The sequence below is a fragment of the Syngnathus floridae genome, chromosome 19 (assembly GCF_059516105.1).
Source record: "Syngnathus floridae isolate MCC-2025c chromosome 19, RoL_Sflo_1.0, whole genome shotgun sequence".
Classification (NCBI taxonomy): Eukaryota; Metazoa; Chordata; class Actinopteri; order Syngnathiformes; family Syngnathidae; genus Syngnathus; species Syngnathus floridae.
The window spans coordinates 840,291-862,411 of NC_142431.1; the positions used below are offsets into that span (position 1 = coordinate 840,291).

The window sequence follows — 22,121 nt, forward strand, 5'->3', positions numbered from 1 at the left end:
ACGACCTTGAAACTGCTTTTAAAATGGTGCAAATGTCCTTTTGGTTCTCAATGTGTCTCAGTCTAGCAAATCTGTCTCAAAAATCTTTCCCGAATAACTCAAACATGAAAATTTTGCAAAGCAACAAAACCAAAAATACTCTGCCTATGTTTTGTCCTGGTTTAATATTTACATTTTTGAAAAGAACAGACATGGAAACACAAGGCACAACACATGATGCACATACTCAACACCCCCATTCACCGCACTAAAACACCCCCCCCCCCCCCCCCAGAATTTTTTGTTTTCTAAACACCACGCACACCTCGCCCCTTCACTTTTATTGCAAATAATTTACACCGACCGGCGTCTGCATCGGACAGACCAGAAAGGAAAAATGATAAAAATGAGCCGGCATGGCTTCGTGCTGCCTGTTCAGTCCATTTTTGTTTTGTGTGGCTCAGTCCTCTGTTTCTGCTTTTAAGACCATTCAGTTTGTAAATCCAAGTGTTTGGAAACAACAAAAAATGCAGTGTATATATATACTTTTTTTTTTCTTAAATAGTTTTACAAAAAGGTATGAGCATGTCCATTGTGCTGAAGCGTTACAGGTACTCGAACTCCAGTGCTTGATGTAACGCCAGCAGGTCGGAGTGGCTGGATATCCTCCAGAAGGGCATGTTGTGCTGCCGAGGGGGAAAAAGTAAAAAAAAAAGAGTTGCTGGCCAACTCCTAGCGGTAAGACAAAACACCACAAACCAAATCCATGCAAAAGAAGCGCTCGGGGGGGAAATTCAATTTGCTTTCTTGTCAAGTCTGACTGTTATGAAGATTGAAATGTATTTAGCCTAAAAATGAATCTCTGAAAGCTTCTGTGTTGTCTCTACTAGTCTTGGCAATTCAATGATTTAGTGAATTTTGTCAAATTTGATGAAATGATGCTGAAAATGTCATTGTGGCAAGAAAGCAAGGCAGCAATTTCTTCCAAACATTTCCTCCCATCACCCAGCAACTAATTCAGGTCTATCTAAATCTATTGAAGAACATGAAAAATCTTTTTTCTACTCTAGCTCCCAGTCAAGAAGAACCCGCAAAGCTTTTGGCTAGCAGGCATTGTTCAAACGGTGGAACCTCCCAAGTCGGCCTAAATTTCACTATTAGCGGTCCCGCAATTGTTTCACTTTGGCTTTTTCAAACTTCAGAAAGATACCCGTCTGGCCAACCTAATACCGCTAGGTGGCGCCATTGCTTTGCAAACACCTTCCAAGATTGGCTTCTTTTGAGTGCACAATAAAATGTTGAACACCTCTTCAGGCTGCAGTAAAATGGAATTGGTATCCATTCAGGTAAGTTGCTCTGAAATATGAACAACTTGTCGGACTTTGGAGGTTTCACTAATCTCTCGCTATTCTTGTGCAGAAACCATCCACAGCAAGGAGCACCAGTTAAAAACCTCCAGAGCAAAGACAGGCAGGCAGGCGTCAGACTGAGCCGAGTGGGCGGGCGGGGCCACAGGCAGTGAGCTCCATTTACCTTTTTGGCCGCCTGCTCCTCTTCCGCACCGTCCCCCACTACAACATACACTACTTTCCTGCCAAACCTTTGCATTATGCGCTCAAAGCAACTCTCTTTTCCTGCGGGAGAAACAAGGAGGAAGAAGGGGTGAAAACAAAAGGAGTCCAAAAGTCATTTACCTGACCGGCTGCATGCTCCTCATCCTTGCCATCGCCAATCACAACATATGTAATGTTAGTGCCAAAGCGGGACACTATACGCTCAAAACAGCTCTCTTTGCCTGGAGACACAAAATGGCTTTCACAGCAAACATGACTCGCTTTTTAGCAATATCGTGTGACGACGTACTGTAGTTGTTACCATAGCGACCGGCGTCCCATCCAATATCCAGTTAAGTGTCAAAAGTCTTAAGTGGCGGCACTACTTTGGCGACCTCGCTCGCTCTTGTTCATTTTAAAATGATTCTGATAACGTGCTAACAAGTTTGACCTATATTTTTTTTTTCCCTCAATGTGGTCGGATGTTGTTACCATAGCGACCGTGCTGCTTCTTCACCCGCCATCCTTGCCCCTTCCACGCGTCTTACCTATTTTTGTCGCGCTGTAGATGTTCTCGATGGGGAACACGGAGCCCAGACTGTACAGGAGAATCTTGGCCAGCGCCGGGATGAGCTGCGTGGTGGTCACCAGCACGTTGACGCAGTTACTCCTGCGCGACGACAGCGCAACTGAGTACGGTGACGTGTGCCGAGCGGCGCCGGGCGGGAGCCGCTACCTGGAGCTGATGATGGAAAGCGACTTGAGGGCGTGCGTGAGCCACGAGTCGGTCAGCGCCTCCACCTCGGCCCGCAGCTGCAGCCAAGCGTCTCTCTTGGCGGGACCCAGCAGACCTGCGACACGGCGCACGCGTTACCGCCTCAGCCAGTCAAGCGCACGGGTAAGGTCGGCGATGGAATCCCTATTGCTCAAACGTTGCATCTGTCTGCTGGCCTTACCCCCCACATTGTTTTTGTAGGTGCTATACAACTCTTTGACGCGTCGATAGCGGAAGGCCAGCTTCCTCATCCAGTCGACGCCGCCGCGGACGCCCGTAGCCAGGCACAGGTTGGCGCTGGTCGCCGCTGCGTGGAACCCATCGGTTGCAAAACTGTAAGTACTGCAACGACCACATGTTTGATTTCAATGAAAAATCCAAAAGAGAAATGTTGAATGATTGTACAGCAGCAGTTTAGGAAGCAACCTTTACTGACAGTCGAAAAGGATCTATGTGCAACTTTCCCCAACATTATAAATATTACTTATGAGGCAAAAAATGCCATTTAAATTCTCACCTTAAGTCCTGCCCGTTGTCATCGGATGATACATCATCAATATGTACCTGATCACATTCCTGCACACACACACGAATCTTGTATTGACTTCATACTTTCTCCCAAAAGGCAAAACAATAGCAGGATAGTCGTGCTGCATTTTGCGGCAACCAAAACCATCACCTCAGCGGCGCCTTACCTCCAAGTCGTTAAAGAATAAGTGCGAGTCGGCCAAGTTGAAGATCATCTCCTCCATCCTCAGACCCAGCGTGACTGCCATGGGCGGGTCCTGAGCGAGGACAAAATAGCAGCGTCTTTAAGATTTTGGGCACAAAAATGATTTAGGGATACACACGCTCATCGCCATGCACCGCAGATGATAGACAGGCTGCACTTGTTCCGTCCCATCAACATTCCTGCTGGCTTGCTATGTGTGTGCGGCTCAGCTGCAAAAACCATCACGCGCGATAGGTCGGGGGGGGGGGTGTCTGTCATAACACCAGAATAGAAGCGAGCCAACTGACGGACAAGAGTGAAAGTGGGCGAGAGAGGATGGGCATTCCCAAGTGTGAAAAAGTAACCTCAAACAAGATGGAGGAAGAGCTACATTGTGCGTACACAGCGTTCTCCCGTCACTGCATCTTTTCTCTCGAGCGTGAACAATGGCGGCCAGAATTGTTTTTCAATTTCCCACAATTACAAATGGGGATTCTGACACAGTGTGAGAATGCCGCTCCTCTTTATTTGTCCCCCCCCCCCCCCCTTAAAGCAGGCAACGCCGTGCCAATGCATCCTCGCGGTCCTGCAGTTGCTATGCCAACGGCGTAAACACTATTTTGGGAGAGGTGCGAACAGACACAGCTGCCGCTATCTCTCATGCGAGCGAGGCCTCGGGGCGGGGGGGGGGGGGGGGGGGCGCTCTTATTTTAAGGCGTACATTCAGGCGCATCGGTGCAAATGGGCGCAAGCGGGAGACGCTAAGTCGACTTTATCAGACGGACGCGCTGTAGTGGTGACATCATGCGACCCGTTCCATTTGTTTACAACCTAGGCCGGAGGCGCAGGGTTCTCCTAGACTCAACTGGTCGCCTTTGGCATTTCTCCAAAAAGAAACACTGAGCTGAGCGCCACGACCTGAATTTGAATATTTGTTTACTCCCAAGTCGGTTTATCTCAATCAGCAATTTGAATGTCCAGTGTCTCACCTTGCCGTATTTCTGTGCGTAGGAGCCCGTGAGCAGAGAATGGAAAACGATGATGGTCTCGTCCAGATCCCACACGAAAACCCTCTGCCGGAACAAAAGGAAACGGGCTGTGGGCAAGACAACATCGAGGAGGTAAGCGCTCTTTCAAGGAAGGTACCTCCAGGTCGCTGTCGGGCGGAGGCGAGGGGTTGTTCTTGCGGCTCCTGCCCCGCGACTTGGACGTGCCGCTGCGGCACGCTCGCTCGTCCAGGTCCTTGATGGGTGTGGAGGGCCTCTGCACCGTCTCAAAGTCTCCTGACAACATAATGGCCGATTTAGTTTCGTTTTATTTTTTCCATCCCAAAGCTACTGTCCAAATTGACTATGGGTTTGCATGCATGCACACACATGCAGCAAAGGCCACACGCTTCCCACCGCACCGCACCGCACTGCGGTAACCCGAACTCAAGCCAGCTTGGCCTCTCGTATTGTTATGTCTCAATCTGAACGGGGGGGGGGCGGGAGAAGAGAACGAGCGAGAGCGCAACGATAAGCTCTTCGGTTAGCTGGGCCAAGATAAACTACAGTGAAAGGAGGCCAAAAAAGCCAGAGAAGCAAAAGTATTGGGACAGATGATGATGTCAAATATATCAAATTGTAACACGTTCCCACCTGGGTGAAGTTCTGCCGCCTGGCCCGTCATGGCTGGCGTGGGGTCCTGCAGTTGGTAGGCGGCCACGGTGGTGCCGCCGCCGCCATCCACGCCGCTGGCGGTCATATACGTCCCGTACGTGGAGGCGGAATAATACTGGGCGTACTGGTTTTGGCCAAAGCTGGTGTAGGAGGGATATTCCTGCGCGACAAGCGTTGTTCTGTGACTTTTTTTTTTTTTTTTTTAAACAAGATAGTGTTCCTCTCCATGTTATCTCAAGTTCCATTTGCAAAAGGCCGCTTTTGATGGTTTTTACGGAGCCGGCGGGAGAAGGCGCTTTTACGAGTCCGCCCGCAAAATCTGCGAGGCTTTGTAAACCCGAGCGTGCCGCACAAACACGCACGTTTGAAGACTGCCAAAGAGACAATCCATCCAGCAGACACGGCCAAATATTCCCAATAAAGTCTCTATTGTCAAATCGTCGTATTATTTGATTTGCGTGTCTGTAAAAATACTTTTTTTTTTTTTTTTGGAGTTAACTGCTATTGCAAATGTGCCTTTGAGGGAAAAACAAAGCTTGAGCTCGTCCGATGACGTCGCTTGGAGCCGCTCGTGTAACATCTGCGCCGACGCTGACAAAATGCCAAGAAAAGTTGCGTGGGAAAGTTCATATTGAACAATGGCTTTGCGTTGGTTTTGTTTTTTGCGAGATGTGCTGAGGAAGCCACAAGCTGCTACCTGCTGAGTTGCTGTGTAGTTGGCGGGGCTGGACACCGAATTGTTGCTGGCGTAGAGGCCCGACGACGGCGTGAAACTTGAACCTGGCATCTGGTAGGGCGAGTAGGCCGTCTGCCCGGGTTGGGGCGTGGTAAAGCCCGGGCTGTAGCTCAGGCCCGTCTGGAGAGGCGACTGACTCTGGGCCAGGCCGCTCTCCGTCTTGATACCCGGCAGCATCACGCCCAGGTCTAAACGGCCAAACGCCGATCAGAGACAGACAATTTGACAACGCTGCCGCGGCGCCTCACCGTAGCCGGACAGTCCGTAGGCTTGACCCGTTTGCGAGTACGTGTAGACGGCGGGCTGCTGCATGCCGCCGAACTGCGGCTGGCCCGCGTACGCCGGCATGGACGGGGCGGGCGGCGTGGACAGGATGTGTGGGTACGGCCTGAAGCGGACATACACACCAAAAGTTGCCAAGTAAATCCTTGCGGCTGGGTGGGACGAACGGGCCACTCACTTTGAAGGGTACAGGGGAGGAGAGTACTGGTGCGCTGAGCGGGGACTGTAGCCGCTGCTGGTAATTACTGCACACAAATAAAAACAGATATTAGCACGGCCATCCACTGCAAACGTTAAGCACCCTCCATCGTGTGTGTCCAAATAATCAAATGTATGTGCCCTCTCTTGGCAGCGCTGCGCTGACGTCATCCAAGGCCAAGCCGAGGCGTTTCGGGATTAAAGTTTTCAGCGGGGACGCCGCTCGGCTCAAATTGATGGTGAGTTCCTCCACCCTCGCAAATGTGCGCGCGTGTTACCTGAGCCGGCGTACGAGTCCAATACTGCGTCGCCTGTCGTGGTCACTGCATCGCTGTTGTTCATGGGCTCCGTTTTCACTTTGAAATCAAGTCGAGTAAGGAATTCAAGTCAGAGGTGCACAAACAAACAAACGCGCCAAACGTCGACACCGTTCACATTGAGCCACATTTCCACCGAGCAAGGCCGTGCACTTTAACCTTGTCTAGGGCGCCATTTTTTATTTTAAATCCTACTCCGATTGTGGTGAACTGAACCGGACCCCTTGGTGGAAATGACTAACAACAATTTTGAAACAATTAGATCAGTGGCGGGGAAACCTTTTTTCCTATCTCTTCTCAGAAATGAGTGTTTTTTAAAAATGTATTTTGGAACAGCATGGCAGGCCGCTGTTTCCCCACCGCTGTCCTAAACGCTTGACAACTGTGCTGACGTTTCAAAACATGCACACACTATTACAGACGGCAAACTCAAAAGCAATCGGAGCCCATTCAGCAAAAAAAAAAAAAAAAAAAAGCCTTAAAAGTACGCGTAGGTGTCGGAAGGGCTGCTTGTCAGTCCACACACATGCACCTCTGTACCATAGTCCTTGGAGGTTGGCGCCGGGGGCGGGCTGCTGCAGCCCAGCAGCCAATCGGCCGTGTTTAGAACAGTCATGTTTTCACCTACAAAACGCAAGGCGAGCACTGTGAGCTCACAACGTACTGCAAATAAAGAAATAAAAAGACTCCAATGCTGCCCCATAAAAGGAAAGATTTAAATATTGTCAATATCCATGTTACGGGCTCCTGTCCCCCCGCCACCTCCCACCCAGCGGGCCGGCTGACATCAGGTGAGGGGAATGCGAGCGATGTGGTTTGTTTTGGCCGCCGGCGCGCCGTCCCGCCTCGAGTCGGCTTCGGGCCTCGCTAACTGTGAGCTCATGGCCAAATGATTAAAACGTGTCGTAGTAGGATGCGGAGGTCAGCGCCGAGCAGGGGGGGGGGTGAGGAATACGGTGGTCTGAAAGAGCCGAGGCGATGACGGACGTGAGGCTTTAATGCTCTTGTCGGGGAAATAGTTTCCAGTGGGATTTTGGAGCCTTTGGTCGGCGCCGGCTGCCAAGTGGTTAGCGGCAAAAGTGCCTCAGTGTGTGTTTACACTCGAGCGCTCGTGCCAGCGTTGTTGGCACGTCACGGGAACGGCAAAAATGCTCTCCGACTGATGACTTTGCAATGGAAGCCATCGACTTCTATTGTTTCAATCATATGCTTATGTCTTCAGGCAGATGGTTGGAAACAAACTGCACTAAAGAGGACATCAAAAGTCAAAGTTGGGCCCTAAAAGAGTAGCTAGCACAAGATGGTGCTGATTTTGAAAATAGATTTTACAGAGCACTGCTGTAATTCTATGAACTTATGTCAGGGAGCGGCGTTCCACAAGGCCAGTTACTTGGTCCACGCTTTTTTTTTTTTTTTTTTGTGGGATGACCAACAATGCTCACCTCCCGTTCCATTGGCGTTGATTGCGGAGGGGCTGCCGAGGTTGCTCTTGTCTAGCTTGGAGCCGCTTGAATCGGCGCCACCCACGCGATTATGAGGACTGGCTAGGTCCTGCATTTCCATAGGCCTGCAAGGGTCCAAAGTGAATTTAAAAAGAAAAAAAAAAAGACAGTTAAGAGGTGCACTTAGAGATGTGCGTGTGTCAGTAAGGCTTTTTCGTCCTGTTGTTTATTTAGATTGAACGTAACCACGGCAACAGCTCCCGCGGGATGTAAATAAACCTCAAAAGAAGCAGGAGAAGGAACATTGCTGATGACTTTTGCGTTGTGCGCCGCCACAAAAGCCGCAAGCAGACGCGTGCCAAGTCGGCATGTTGACTCAAGTGTGTGTCGCCGCCCGAGTGTGTCGTGACGGGCTGCTCACACTTTTCAAAGGCAGAAGACGGGAGGGAGGGAGAATCCAAACAAACGCGCACGCGGTTCTGGAAGGCGGCTCCCGCCCTTCCCTGCCCTGCCCTGCCCGTGCCGTCCGCCTGCTCTGGGCTCGGCCCGGCTGACAAACCCGCAAGTCAGACTGACGGCGTTAAACATTTCACTCACACCGGGAGCAGACTTGGCTCCACTTGAGAAAGTTAAACATTCCAACTCCGCTTTCAGTCACTAAATTCAAGTTTTTTGTACATCTTAGAGCTAATCAGTGTTCTTTCTGGACAAGCGCCTCCTTTTTTCTTGTTTTTTTTGCTCTTTAACTTTGAATAGAAGGAAATGACTCTTTGCCATACTTGGCCTTCTTTTTGGTGATGGCAGCGGTCGGTGTTTCATAAACTCTTCTCTTCTGCTTTTGCCATTAAGAGCGTATGGAGACGCATTACTTGATATTGCCGCGTGCAGATGTGGAAAATGGAGCGCAAGGATTAGTGTGAAAAAGGCCGCGCTCGCATCCCGCCGTGCACTTGATGCTCAAACGTTCACGCCGGCTTAATGCGCTCACACAATGCAAAAGAGATTCTATTTGAATTTTAAAACGACGGAAATAATTAAGCTCATAGTACAAGGTCCCACTCTATATATATATTTTTTTATTGTTGCTTAAATGTTCCTTTACCTGCTGTCGGAAGGGTCTGGAACATGAGAGTCACTGTTTGTATTCTTCACCTGCAGAGCAGAAAGATTCCATGAGTCAACAACAAAATGATTTCCACTTTGCATTAAATAAACTGACTTGACTTTTCTGCCTTCCTTTGACGTGGGCAAAATTGTATATTTTTAAACGTAAATAACAGAGGCGTTAAGTTTTGACTTTCTCTTGTTCACCATTGACCCTGAACCAGGGCCACTTGGAGCCCCCTTACTCTCCTCTTAAAAGGGTTGAAAGGTCACGGCGGGGTCACTTTAGGTCTCGGGGAGCTTTCACCTCTCTTTGGCGGCCGACACTATAATGCCATGTGACATTTGCTCACGTCAGTCAGCGCACGCCCGAATTTGTACACTTTATAGATGTAACAAAAAAAAACTTTAAAGGTGCTGTGTGTGTGCACGCGCGCACACGACTGCCGCAGCGGGTCTCTATTAAAATTCCTCCGTCTTATTTGGAACAGGAACTAATTAGGACAGTAAATGGAGGGAGGAGCCTCAGGCAATGTGTACCAGCTGCCCCCTAATCACTGTGTCAACACGCCGCCGAGGTGTAGCCCACGCGTGCCGGACACACACACACGTGGACACACACACACACACAACATAGGCGTCGAGACTTTTGCAGTGAGCACAATCATAGTCGGTAGGAACAAAGCGCCGAGCCAAGCAGCTATCTGGAAAGAAAAACTGCCCAATGATCAATGATCATCCACTTTTTCCCCCCCGGTATTTGTTTCAAGAGTCCAAAATGGTATTAAAATTCCACCGCGTGTCAGTTCAGCACAAGAATTGTGTTTAGATGCCATGTTTCTGATTAGAGGTTCCACGCAATAAGAAGCCCCCGCCATGGATCACTTTACAAGCACTTTCATGTCGCATTTCATGCTTTGCTGAAATTTAACAAGGCTGTCAGTCACGGCGTCGGCGAGAGCACGCACACACGCACAAGCGCTTTGATAATCCCAGACCAAGCTTAGCGTTCTTCATCATCATTCTTCAATCATTAAATGCTTGAAATCCTCCTTTTGCATGGTCTCGTAGGGACGAGCGGCCGGCCCGAAAGAGCCATCTGTGTCAAAAAGGCTCGACCTTTGAACCCGGCGCTCGGGTGAGCGCCCGTGAACACAGCCTGCCTGATGCCGCCTGGAGTCCCTCAAGGAAAAGAAGGACCACAAGACCTACCTCCAGGTAATTAGTGCTAAATTAATAACAAGCAGTTATGTAGAATGAATGATTGTGTGTGTTTGTGTGTGTGTGTGCGCGAGGCGGAAACTTGTTTGCTTCTTCTTGAATTTGCATGCACATGACGTGTTAGACGTTGTAAGAATTTTAAAACGACCATTCATTCCCCTTTAGAAACTCAGCATAATTTTGATAATTTTCACTTTTTTTTTTTAAATATTATTTTGACAGTTGATATGACACACACACAAGCCTTACAAGTGTAAATCCCAATTTTATATTTCTTCACATCTTGCCCAAACTTTTGACATAAACCAATAATGACCAAAAACATAAGACCGGAAATAACTCTGCACGCTTACCTGAAGAGCGCCGTCAGATCACTTTAACGTTGCGCACTTGTGCGCATTACACAGCCGAGTCATGCAGTGCTCAGACGACACAAGGGCTCGCTCGCTCTCTCGCTCGCTCGGTCCGTCCAAGTGTGTTAACGGTCCTGCAGGTGGCCCGGCGCTCTGCGTCTGGCTATGCGTGGCAAATTAATTCCCTCCGTTCATCTCGAAAGCGGTAGCTTTTCTTCAAACGTCCTCCAAAGTTTGGAAGTTGTCATTAAAAAGGCAAAGAGGAGCACGTCCTCGCGGGCGCTCCATCCATGCACAGCTGCCGTCTTGCTCAAGTCCAGCCTTTCTCCCGTGCTTCCTATCTCCTCCTCCTCGGTCGGCCTCCTCCCTCCCTCCCTCGCTCCTCCTCGCACTCGCTCTCCCACCTGTCACTCAATTCACATTTGTAGTCGGTCAACTTTTGTGTCATTCGGTAAAAGAATAAGTTGCAAAGTCAAAAATGAATCTTCTCCAAATTTGACCTATCGTCACAATTTGGATGATTCAAGAAATAATAACCGTTTTATATATTCAAGTCAAAATGGATGCGGACAAATGTTTGAGTGATTAGAAACAATTCTCAGAACTCACTTAAACTCGATTGACTCTCATCTCTGCCGTTACAATTTCGCACTGTGCAGTAAAAAGTGGAGGGCAAACCATAAAATTGTCACCATGCAACACACACACTTTTATGAGCACCTGAGTGCCCCACACAGCTGTCGGTGTTAAATGCAGCCACCTGGGAAGCACGTGTGTGTATGTGTGTGTGTGTCACAGCCTGTGTGTGTGTGTGTGTGCACAAGTGCTACAATCCAACACAATGTTTTGTTGTTTATGGCTAAAAAAATATGACCGCATGGTACGAAAACATGAACGTAAATACGCAAACGCGTCGAGTGAATTTCTAAGCCAAGTCAATAGCAAATAAAAGTAAGGCCTTGGCGCCATGCTCCACGGTGGGCCGACCCCAATAAAAACATTGATTGATAGCGTGTGCGAGGGCCCGCGTGCGTGCACACTTTGGCGAGGCCGACGTGTCGGAAGAGATTAAAGGTGTGGGCCGAAGCGCCGGACAACTCAAGCTCTGCGAGGAAGGAGGGAGGGAGGCGGGGTGAGGGGCCGCTCGGCTCCCCCCAAAATCATCCCTGACGAAATATTTTCACAGCAAGTGGAGAAGGCAAGTCAGGGAGGCTTGAAAAGGGAAAAAAAACAGTAGCCCGGCGGGGGCGTATCACAGGAGAGACAACAAAACGGGTCGTAAATGACAAGTGGACTCGCTCGGGCTTTTGTTGACGTTTTCTCAAAACAACATCAAGACGGCCGTTTGTCTCCCAGCAGACCGAAACGCGCCAATTAACAGCGCTACTAAATCTCCGTTCTTCGGGTACAAAATTGGAGATCAAGTTGAACCTTCGTTTTCCTGCTTTGACCAAATTGTTTGAAAACCAAAGCAATCTTTCCCATTGGAAATAAGTTCAATCCAATTGATCCTTTCAAGCGGGCAACATTTACACATTTCCCTTTCATCGGGAATGACTTGAAAATAAGCGAAAATAGCGAAATTGTCCCTTCATTTCCATTTGTCCTACATGCCGTCCTCCTTCATTGTGTCTCTGGCACACACGTTTACCTGTCTGCCCCCCCCTCCTTCCCTCCCTGACCCTCCCTCGCTCAAAGCACTCGTCTCTCTCTCTCTCTCCCCATTTGTGTGAGTGCTTATCACCGGCGTAACCCAATCCCCTTCCTTTCATGTAAAATACATTGTGCCTCGCCTGCCCCGCCCGACCGGCCCCCAGCAGTTGTGCCCCAGCCCGGGGAGGTGTAAAACTATCCCTCGTCTTTATGTCTCCAAAAATGACCCTTTCTTTTTTTCTTCAGGTGCACTCGGACAAAAAAAACAAAAAAAAAAAACAGGCCACCGCCTCCCTCCTCTCGTTTTGCCCACTGACATTCACACGAATGTGCCACCTTAGGAATGTCACAGGAAAAGAAAAGAAATTTCACCCCGGAGGAATCAAATCTTTTTTTTTTTTTTTTGCAAATTGCCCCAACGCGATAGATGACAAAAGAGCTCAAACTGTCGTCCAAATGACCCATTGTGACGTAAAGTCGAGGCCACAATTATTGATATATTGAATTGTGAATGGCTCTCCATGCTCGCCACTGCCCCCGGTGGTCTTGGGAGGCGCCGCGTGATTGAATGCTGCGTTACACAAATGAAAAGTAACTGATGGATTCTGCGCGGTTAATTGCCAAACGTTTGGCCCGGGCTGCCCCCGCCGGGCTAATCTGATGAGAGTGATTAAAAAAAAAAAAAAAAAAAAAACACACACGATGAGAAACCCACACCGGCCGGCCTACGGATGGCTAGACACACACACACGCACACACACATATGGCAGCAAAGTCAGACAGTGGGAGAAACGTTTGCAGATTGAACAGATTGTCTGTCTAAATTTCACAGGACACCAATGATGAATGACTTCGTTGTTTGCCGCCATTTTGTCTCGCTGCTGCTCTCACATTTTAAAACGCTACGACACTTAGCTTAAGTGACTCTGAAACTTTGGTTGGTCGGCCCAGGAAAGTCCATCCGCTAATATCGTACCTCGGGGGCCATCGCGGGGCCTTTCCAGAGGGCGCTACATTTCGGATGCCCAATTAAAAATCGAAAAAAGAAGCAGCCGTGTGAGATGATGACTTAGTGGCGTGGAACGCACAAGTTCCACCCCCACGCACTTACACCAGGACCCCCCAAACCACATCCTCCCACCCCACACTCCCCTCAAAAATCTAACAAACCGCCCCGTGAGCGCCACAACATCTCGACCTGCAAATTTTTGTGCACCAGTCAACCACGTAACCAACATGCACGACGAAATGATGCCACTCTTTGCAACTTTTGCTATTAAAATTGATGTTAAAAATCACCATTAGTCTTAATGTTATACAAAAGGTGAGGATCAAAATAATAGGACCACCTCGTATGATGCAGTGCAATTTGAAACCGCTGTAAATAATAAACAACGTGACAGTCGGTGTCAATCCAGATTGGCATCCCCCCCAAAGAAAAAAAATGTTTGAATACACCTCATGTGCATGCAATGTTGTGGCCGATGGAGTCAGCCAGTGGCTTCTTCTTAGTCCGAGCTATGTCATCAAATGTGTCATGAAGGCCTTCTGTGGGCCTTTGTGTGCCTATGGCCAAGTGGGATGCTTCTTTTGTGAAGATAGCAATCCGATACACAGGCAGCCCGCCAGCGGGGGTGTGTGTCTTGTGTGTGTGTCGGGGGGGGGGGGTAAATGACGAAGAGGATGGAGGGCGTTATTCTCATGGGCAAGTCCCTGCTGTCTGGGACCCCCCTGAGGGCCCCCCTCATACCTGGCTGTCTGCTCTACCTGTTGTCCCAATTTTGGACTTTCCATGCTTCCTTCTTCTCCGCTTTCACACTGGCGCACTTCCTCCCCCTTTACCCCTCGACCCCGTTTTAACTCACACGGTATTTTAAGTGATTTTATGAGGAAGACGATATGAAGTGTTTTTTTAACAGCCCGCTATGGCGGAACAGCTGGCTGTTAGCTTCTATATTGAATCTTTGCTGAGAGCAGATGGTGCGTGTGTGTGTGTGTGTGTGCGCGCGCATGTTAGCGTGCAGCGTCGCGATCTATCTCCTGTCTGTCGAGGCCGAGCCTTGAAAAGAGGTTTTTGAAGGATATCTACCTTATGTCGTGATGTCATCAGCAGCATTATTTAACAGGCAGCTGGGAGGCCATTCATCATTTAATTAAAAGGCGTCTGAAAAGGAGCTCGGGCCTAATGACATTAGCTTCAATTATTCATGACGATGCTGCCGTTGCTGCCGTTGCTGCTGCTGCTGCTGCTGCTGAACACGTGCACTGAGGGCAGAGACTTTGTTCGCAATCATTTTGGACTGTACCTCCCGAAATGAAAAAGTCTTCTAATTTTGAGACAACTGAGAGACCAAATTTAGAACTGTACTTGAGTCATTTAAAATGTATATCATACATTTTTAAATCATCTGAGCAGATCTTAAATTTACTAGGTGTAAAACATTTGTTGTTTTAGTGCTGATGTTGCAACAACAACAACAACAAAGAAGGCAACATTTGCCACATTGTTGTTTTAGTGCTAATGTGGCAAAAAAAAAAAAGTGGCAACATTTGCCACATTGTCTGCATCAAGAGTCAGGTCAAAGGCAAAGCGGCCTCGACATCCGCTCCCGATACCGCTGCGGTTCCGTGCCGCACAGACAGAAATCCAATCCCCCGGCAGCGGAGCAGCAGAGGAAGTTCTCACCGCGGGCGACTCGGTCTGGTTCCTCGGTAACCAACGCGCCATTGTAGCAATCCGATTTCCTGTCCGGCCGGCCGGCGCAAACAGGAAAATGGCCGTGGTTTCATTTAAGGTGAGGCCGCAATAAAATAGTCATGTCAGGCTTGTAAAGTCTTTGAGTAATCAATAAAGACGGGAATCTTTGAGACATAGTCTCCACTCGAATGACCTCAGCCGCGAGTGAGCGTATTCGTAAAACAGAGAGCCAAACACCTTGACGCACTCAACAGACACTCGAGTGCAAATATGGTGCGGTTTCCTGTCTGCTGCCTTTCTCTCGAAAAGAAAGCCCACGCTGCTTTTTTCTCCGCCGCTCTCGATGGATTCTCCAGTCCGTTTGGCGCGTCCTCCGCGCTTGACGCTGACCCGCTGACCTCGCGTCTCCGTGACGCTCTAGCGCCTTTGAAAGCTCGCTAGCGCCAAGCTAATTATCATGTTACACCTCCCCCCCCAAAAAAAAAAAAAAGCCGACAAGCGCACGTACACACAAATTCCCCACTGGGGGGAAAAATAGTTCACCTTTGAACACAACCTGGCTAACCTTTGCCCGTCTCGGCTAACACGGCAGGGGAGGCATCGAGGAACTGACAAAGCAAAAGCAAATTTTTTAGTTGCATGCAACAATGGCGGCATTAATGGATTGGTGACGCTGCTCAAATCATGACGTGAAAGCATCATGCTAAAAAAAAATTGCAATCAAAACATCACACGACCTTTATCGATGAAGCCGTAAAACATGGCACCACCGTATACGGTCAACATTTTAAACGTAGCCTCGGATTAAAAAAAGATCCCTCAGATTAAGGTGGCCGCACCGAGGCCCACTCTCAGCTGTCAGCGAGGCATCAATCTTTCGGGAATCACAAGCGATTATTGGCACGGCGCTCTCCGAGCAAACGCCTGCACTCCTGTCGTTAGGCAGATAAAAAAATAAAATAAAATGGCGGCCTCGCTCGTGTTTGGCCGCCGCCGCCGCCGCCGCGCCGTGTATGTTTGCGCAACGGCGACCGTATGGGACCGTCGGGGTGCAACCCGAGCCCCCTTTGCCCCTTCTAACTTGGTCCGTGCACACTCGCACACAAACCGGGACAGCTGCTCGTATCTCCCAGCGCGCCGCAACTAAAAGAACCCAAAAACAAAAATCCAGTAGGAAAAACATTTTCAGACCCATATTTACTGTGAGTCATCCTGATTTGAGTATGAATTGAAGTTAAGTCGCCGCCAAAATGGAGAAGCTTCCACACGGAGTGCATGTCATTTTGCGCTGGTGTCCATGCTAAATCAAACTCATAGTTGACACAAAGACGTCATCATCGTCACACGGTGGGGTGGGGGGGGCGAGGAATTGTTAACACCGTTTCCTCACAGCTAAACAAGTACGTGACAACAGGTGGAGCGGAACAGTTAAACAGGCTAAAAGTAGCATTAGCAAGCACTTTTGGCCAGGACCCAGACTCCTTCCAGACCCCCCCCCCCCCAGGGACCCCAGACGGCAGGTTGGCCCTCGGACCGCGACCCAGATGACGTGCGCTGGTGGGAAGCGGAGGGACTTTAAAGGCGAGCAGGGAGGACAAGGGTAGGGGGGGGCGCTCTGGAAGTCGGGACTATCGAGTATCAACAGACAACTCCCCGAAACTCCGTTTTCTCGGTCACCCGAGACGCGCCTTTTTCAATACGCAAATTGGCTACTTTCATCTTGAATGTTGAAAATGTGCACTTGGCGCTTACTTGATGTTCTCCTTCAATGATCCTCATTAGTTGAAATTAAAAAAAAAAAAAAAACAAGAAGCGGGACATTTGCCAGGTAACGACTCCAAATGTCACGGCGGAAACATTTCGACGTGTTTCCCGAAAGCCGATCTTGTAATACGATGAGCGTACATTGTTCATTTGGCAAACGTTTCCTCTGGCTTTGGTTAACCTTTTCCACAATGCAGAGGATGTTTTTTGTTGTTGTTGTTGTTGTCACCCTTCCTTCAGGCAACCTGCATAATCCCAATCCTGTTCCTGGGTCAGCCTTTAGCTCACATTTGCACGAACAATTGAAATCTGTGCGCTGCCGCCGCCGCCGCCGATATCTCATTTCCAGCAATGAATCAATGTGGCCGACGCAAAGCTCAAATTCGCCTTATAAGTGATGTCAGCGGCCTATTTAAAGCAGGTGAAGTAACCGAGGAATATAAAGGCGTTAATATTTAATCACGTGGCGGTGCAAGACAAGACCTATTTCTTTGTCCCCGCTCACACACACGCACTCACGCCCGCCGACTGTACATTTGAGTGACGGCGGTCCGCCGGGTTCGGCCTGTAATGCACACGGCTGCTTTCTCGCGGGGCGACATCAAAAGTGCGGCAAAACAACATAGTTGATGTGTCGTGGCCCACTTTGCGTTACCACGGTCAGGGCAGGGAGGGGCTCAGGGTTGGGGGGGGGCGGTCCGAGGCTCGCCCGAGGAGATGAAATTACACCTGTGCTGCTAGCTGACTAACGACTTTGAAATACGAGCACACCTTGTTCGCCGCCAAAATCATTTTCCCAACAATATGCGGCCAATCTTTAAATAAGCAAAATGGGAACGCAAGCGCTGATGTTGGCCGAGGGGCGGAGTTCCAATTTCATTCCTTGACATGCCATTCGTAAAAGATGCAGTCGTGAGAACTTGCCATTTGCTCGCTGAGGTCCTGCGAGGCTTCCATGGCTCGTGGCCTTCAAACCTCACACGCGTGAACTGCAACAAAAAAAAAAAAAGGAACAAAATGTACATCAGTGGATATAAAATCACCAAATTCATCCACATCCACTTTTAAAAATTCCGCTAACAAATGTTTACTTGCGTCTCTGATAAAAAAAAATGTATTGATGTTTGTTGACTATTGTTAGTGGAGATTGCCTGAAATAAATAATAACATCTAAACACTTATCTTCTGCGCGTGTGTGTGTGTTGATGTGTCAGTCCGGGGTTGCGGCGCTCTGTTTATGTGTGAGCAACAGGAGACGGACGGGAGACGGCCCGCCGGCGTATCGTCTTCAGCCGAGGACCAAGCGGAGAGATAATTGCACGAGTAAATATCAACAATGAAAAGGGAGACGCGTAAATGATCTGCTGCGCTTGGCCCACAGACACACTCAGGAACAAGAACAGTGACCGGGCGACGGCATTGTCATACCGTTGTCCGACAAGGTGAGACGGAGAAGATAAAATACCTAAACGGCAACGAGAAAAATATTTTTCCCATCTGTGACAAAATGCCCACGATGAGAAGGTCGCCATAATGTCAATGGCCACATAGCTTTGCCTACTAGCGTAATGCTAACACATGATAGGAAACGCCACAGACAAGCGGAACACAAACGGTGTAGCAAAACTTATAGACCGGCAATATAAAACGAGCGTGTTTTTTTTCTATGCTCTGTAAAACAACCAATAATGCTGCAACTTACTGAGGAGCATCCATGCATCCATGTCTGCATTATACTGCCCCCAGGTGGCCAACTGGTGACCAGAAGGAGCAGCACAATGGCCATTGATGTGAAGCAAAGAAAAGTGGTAAAAACATCCATTTCATTTCTTTAGAATATTTAATTGACATTTATATGTTTAGAATTACTGTATGGTAATGATATTTTTTTTCAAATAAATATTTTGGGTTTTTTAGGGGGCAGGTGAATTTCCGTCGGCTCCGAAAGACTATTTGAGATCCAAGCGTCAGTTGTCGCTGCGTACATAAATGCGATTGGACTGACATTTTCCCGCTCGATAAGAGTCAAAGTCGCTGGAATCCTTTTAATTTTTCATAGCTGCCCCTCGCCTGAAACCCAAGACAATAATGCATCTGGAGCCAATTGATTTACAGATAGCGCCACCACACAGCCTCACCTTTTTGCCGAGGCCACTCAATCTCCTCTAATTAAATTCCTATGAAGTTAACATTCTCCCATGAAAAGTTGCAATGAATCATACTTGCATTAGTTTCCTTCCCGCTGCCCGGCTTTGTCTCGACGGGGATTGGAGGGCACCTGACACTGCGCAAAATCAATGCTGCCTGCCATTTCCTCCACAAACCCACAAGAGAGAATTCAATTTCTCACTGTAAGCTATGCTGATTGGGGGGGGGGGGGAGAATTAAAAGGTGGCCTACAGTGTGATCATATATGTTGAACAAACCGCAAGCTGAGGTTGCGGTGAAAAGCCCGGCGTGGATATGACTGCACCAAGTCATCTTGATTCATATTCGATGCATTTCTTCATTGTCACAGACGAGGTCGCCCAGAATGAGGCGGAGGGACAAAGGCGCCATTCTCGCGACTCCCCGACGGAGGTGCAAGGACTTGCGATCCGAGGCGAAGGGACAACGAGAGATGAAATGACCATTAGCCTTTAGGAAAGGTTCGAAATTCTCTTCTGTGCTCCACTGTGTTTATTAACGGTCAAAAAACAACAGCAATCAACCTAACACCACATACATAAAGGTCACTTAGTATTCGAAATATCCCAGCGATTATAAATCATATAATTTATTTCCAGAGCCGAGGAATGACATCTGCACAAGTCATCCCGGTTATGCGGCCATAGCCCTCGAATTTATGTCCGCATGTGAAATGTAATCCCGCAGCATGCGCATTAGGACGCGCTCGCTCGGTACAAGCCGTCGAGGGCAGGCCGAGGAGCCCGAGGCGTTCCCGTTTCCCACATTTTTGGTAGGAACGCAAATGCCACGTGGCTTGACAAATCACCCGGGGGAACCGCCGATTTGATTTCATTTCATTTATACGCCAGCGATATGGCCCACACACAGACTGGAGAGGACCGCGTTTGACCAGCACATATGGCATGTGGGAACAAAAAAAAGAGATCAAAAAACATTTTTCACAATTCAATTAGGACTTGAAATTGATCACCTATTAAAACCCCGAATTCCATAAAATCATACAAAAATAAATTCACAATTTGAATATTTGACATATAAAAAAGAAAAAGTTAAAATACAACTGTGCCATTGTTTACCTATTTAAGGGTTTTAATATTGAAATGACCATTTAAAACAAATCCATTTAGAAAAAAAAACACTTTAATTGCTAAATTAACCAAAACCCTAACCTCTGTCCAGTCCAGAAATTAAGGGGGAAGAGGCTATTTCAATTTTGATCATTTTATTTAATTTTTGTTGTATTTTGTTTAAATCAACTTTAAGTATTTAAGTTGCCATTTATAAAGTGAACAGTGTAATTTGTCATGATAGATATTAGTTGTAAATATCAGTAGTCCAGTCATTTCAAGTCCAAAAATGTTAATCAACTCCATAAATTACTTTCAAGACAACAATCTTTACGTGGTCAATTAAATATTTTAAAAATAATATAAATCTTTATATGACAACATTCTAATAATTGTGAAACTTTTTTTGTAACACGCACAGAGGTTATTATTAATGAGACACTTTTGTAAGTATCCAGCAGACTGTTGTGAAGCAATAGATAATTCAATAAATGTCGGCTATACCTGTGTCGTGCCAGCAAGTAGTCGGGTCCCAGGTCCGGTTTACTTGCTGGCGCGTGTCATCATCCTGATCCGCTTGCTCTCCCCGCAGGCTGTCACTGACCTGTTTACAACATCGCCACTCCGAGCGGAGTCCCCAAACAAACTCTGAACAACTGCAAGCTCCCAAAATGGAACTTTCAGAAAGAAGCCAGCAGACAGCGGCGGGAGCGCGGCGCAACTTTGCTACGAGTCTCCAAGTCCAAGTTGGACGAGGCAAGAGAAGCGGCCGGGCTGCAGGAGAGCCATTAGAGCCCAACTTCATTATTGACAGAGCGACGAGCTCCACTGCGCATGCGCGCTGACGACCCACACCGGCGGCCAAGTGAGTGATGGGCTCAAAATGGAGGTGGCTGGAAAGGGAAGCAGTCCACCAACAACGTGATAAAAATAACACTGCGTGCGTGTGTGCTTCTAATTGTTGGGGCTACTTGACTTTATTTTGCGCACAATAGACATCATTTTATTCCAAATTGACTAAAAAATAATATTTCTGTCATATAAATAGTGTTGTTGTCAGTGACTGTCCTCTTCATATTCATTTTCAGCCTGTTGCTGAGGTTGGGAAGATTTATTTGCGAGCTGGGGCCAAGAGCAGCACCGCGGCAGTCCGAATGTCAAGTCGCTAAAATTCTGCAGAAGCACAGCAACAGGTAATGCTTGCACCTCCATTACATACTATGCCCTGGTAAAAGTCGGGGTGGGGCATGTGTCAGTCAATTTCTGTCAGTCTGTCGTGATATGCCAAGTCGCGGCCAAATAAATGAGGAGTACAAGCCGTGACGGAGCCCGAAATAGCAAGAAGCTGCAGCGGCGGGCGACTCGCCGCCTCCGCCGCTTGGAACACTTGGCACGCGCAAAGCGAACGCGTCCAGGTGTTTTTCGAGGCGGCAGCAGATGCGCCCCTCTATTTGTCAGGCCACTTGTTATTCGCAAGGGTGGCGAGCTATTTAAAAAAAAAAAAAAAAAAATGCCGCAAAGCCCATCACGGCACTCCCTCTTCTCGCCGGGCCAAAAAGAAAATGGCCGCCGGCTCGCCGGTATTTATAGATATGCGCGGAACTCGCGCTCGCACTGGCCCGAGGTGCTGACGAGGTAAAAGGAGAGGTTGCTTCCAGAAAGTCCGGAGTGTCAGGGTGCAAAGATAAAAATACCCGCTGAAAGATGGGCCGGGCCATCAGTGGCGCAGCCCGGCATGCCACATGGCAGCGCTTGGCGGCTGATTTACGATTATTACTACCGCCGGCCCAAATGAGCGTTATTTCAGTCACCCACCACATTTTGGGGGATCGGCGCAGAATCGGCCTTTGACCCTCGACGTTGGCTACACGCGATTTAAAAGGAGGCTACGCCGACCTGCGTGATTTAAAAGGAGTCGAAAAGAGCTGGCAGGAAAGATATTTTGCTTTCATTTTTGCTTTCCGTGTCACACTTGACTTTGTTTCCCCATCCCAACAGCCGCTCGGGGTTTCACCGCGATACTCTCGGGGGAGCTTTGGAGGGAGTTAGCGCGCCCCGTTCCAGGACGCTTGGCTTAATACGGAGGGAGGGAATGTTTTATAGGCACAGACATCGTATTTAAGTACGTGAGCAGAGTCCGCCCACGCACGGGCGAGCGGCTGGCTTGCACACAAAATATGCTCTTTGATTTATTCTCAAGACAGTAAAAAAAAATAAAACACACATTGACTGAAATTCAGCTTTTATTTATATGTTGGGCAAGTGTAGCGGTGCCGCACTATAGTTTGCTATAGCGATTTGAAAATCAGTAAGTTCTTCCCACCGGTGCAAATTCTGTCTCGCAACAAGTGACCTAGCAAGCTAGCTGCACTTTACCTGAAAAAAAATGGCAGGAGAAATGAAAAAAGGGGGTGGA

At 48.3% G+C, this 22,121-nt stretch overlaps 1 protein-coding gene across 7 annotated transcripts; it reads right to left on the bottom strand.

Annotated features, from left to right (window-relative positions):
* Window positions 1–272: 272 nt before the first annotated feature.
* On the bottom strand, window positions 273–20,505 carry eya4 (EYA transcriptional coactivator and phosphatase 4). Of its 7 annotated transcripts, none has more exons than XM_088362711.1 (19): window positions 20,210–20,505; window positions 17,373–17,437; window positions 8,758–8,807; window positions 7,656–7,780; window positions 6,754–6,837; window positions 6,175–6,252; window positions 5,877–5,943; window positions 5,665–5,804; window positions 5,378–5,604; window positions 4,660–4,840; window positions 4,166–4,302; window positions 4,009–4,092; window positions 3,003–3,092; window positions 2,825–2,883; window positions 2,489–2,649; window positions 2,269–2,383; window positions 2,081–2,202; window positions 1,513–1,613; window positions 276–665 (listed from the first exon to the last, which is right to left on the bottom strand). In XM_088362711.1, the coding sequence occupies exons 2-19, from the start codon at window positions 17,403–17,405 to the stop codon at window positions 585–587; spliced, it is 1,935 nt and encodes a 644-aa protein (XP_088218837.1). In that variant the 5' UTR covers window positions 17,406–17,437; window positions 20,210–20,505; the 3' UTR covers window positions 276–584. The 7 variants fall into 7 exon arrangements, with proteins under 7 accessions (XP_088218834.1, XP_088218835.1, XP_088218836.1 ...); XM_088362712.1 differs by lacking the exon at window positions 1,513–1,613 and adding an exon at window positions 1,674–1,774; XM_088362708.1 differs by having other exon boundaries at window positions 273–1,613.
* Between the last annotated feature and the right edge of the window lie 1,616 nt (window positions 20,506–22,121).

Bases quoted from the DNA above. Each gene is read 5' to 3' on its own strand.
- eya4 (XM_088362708.1), bottom strand. From the start codon at position 17,405: ATGGAAGCCTCGCAGGACCTCAGCGAGCAAATG. The intron at 5,605-5,664 runs GTGAGGCGCCGC...TTGGCCGTTTAG, and splicing joins CTACGGACTGTCCGGCTACG to ACCTGGGCGTGATGCTGCCG. The intron at 2,650-2,824 runs GTGAGAATTTAA...TGGTCGTTGCAG, and splicing joins GACAACGGGCAGGACTTAAG to TACTTACAGTTTTGCAACCG.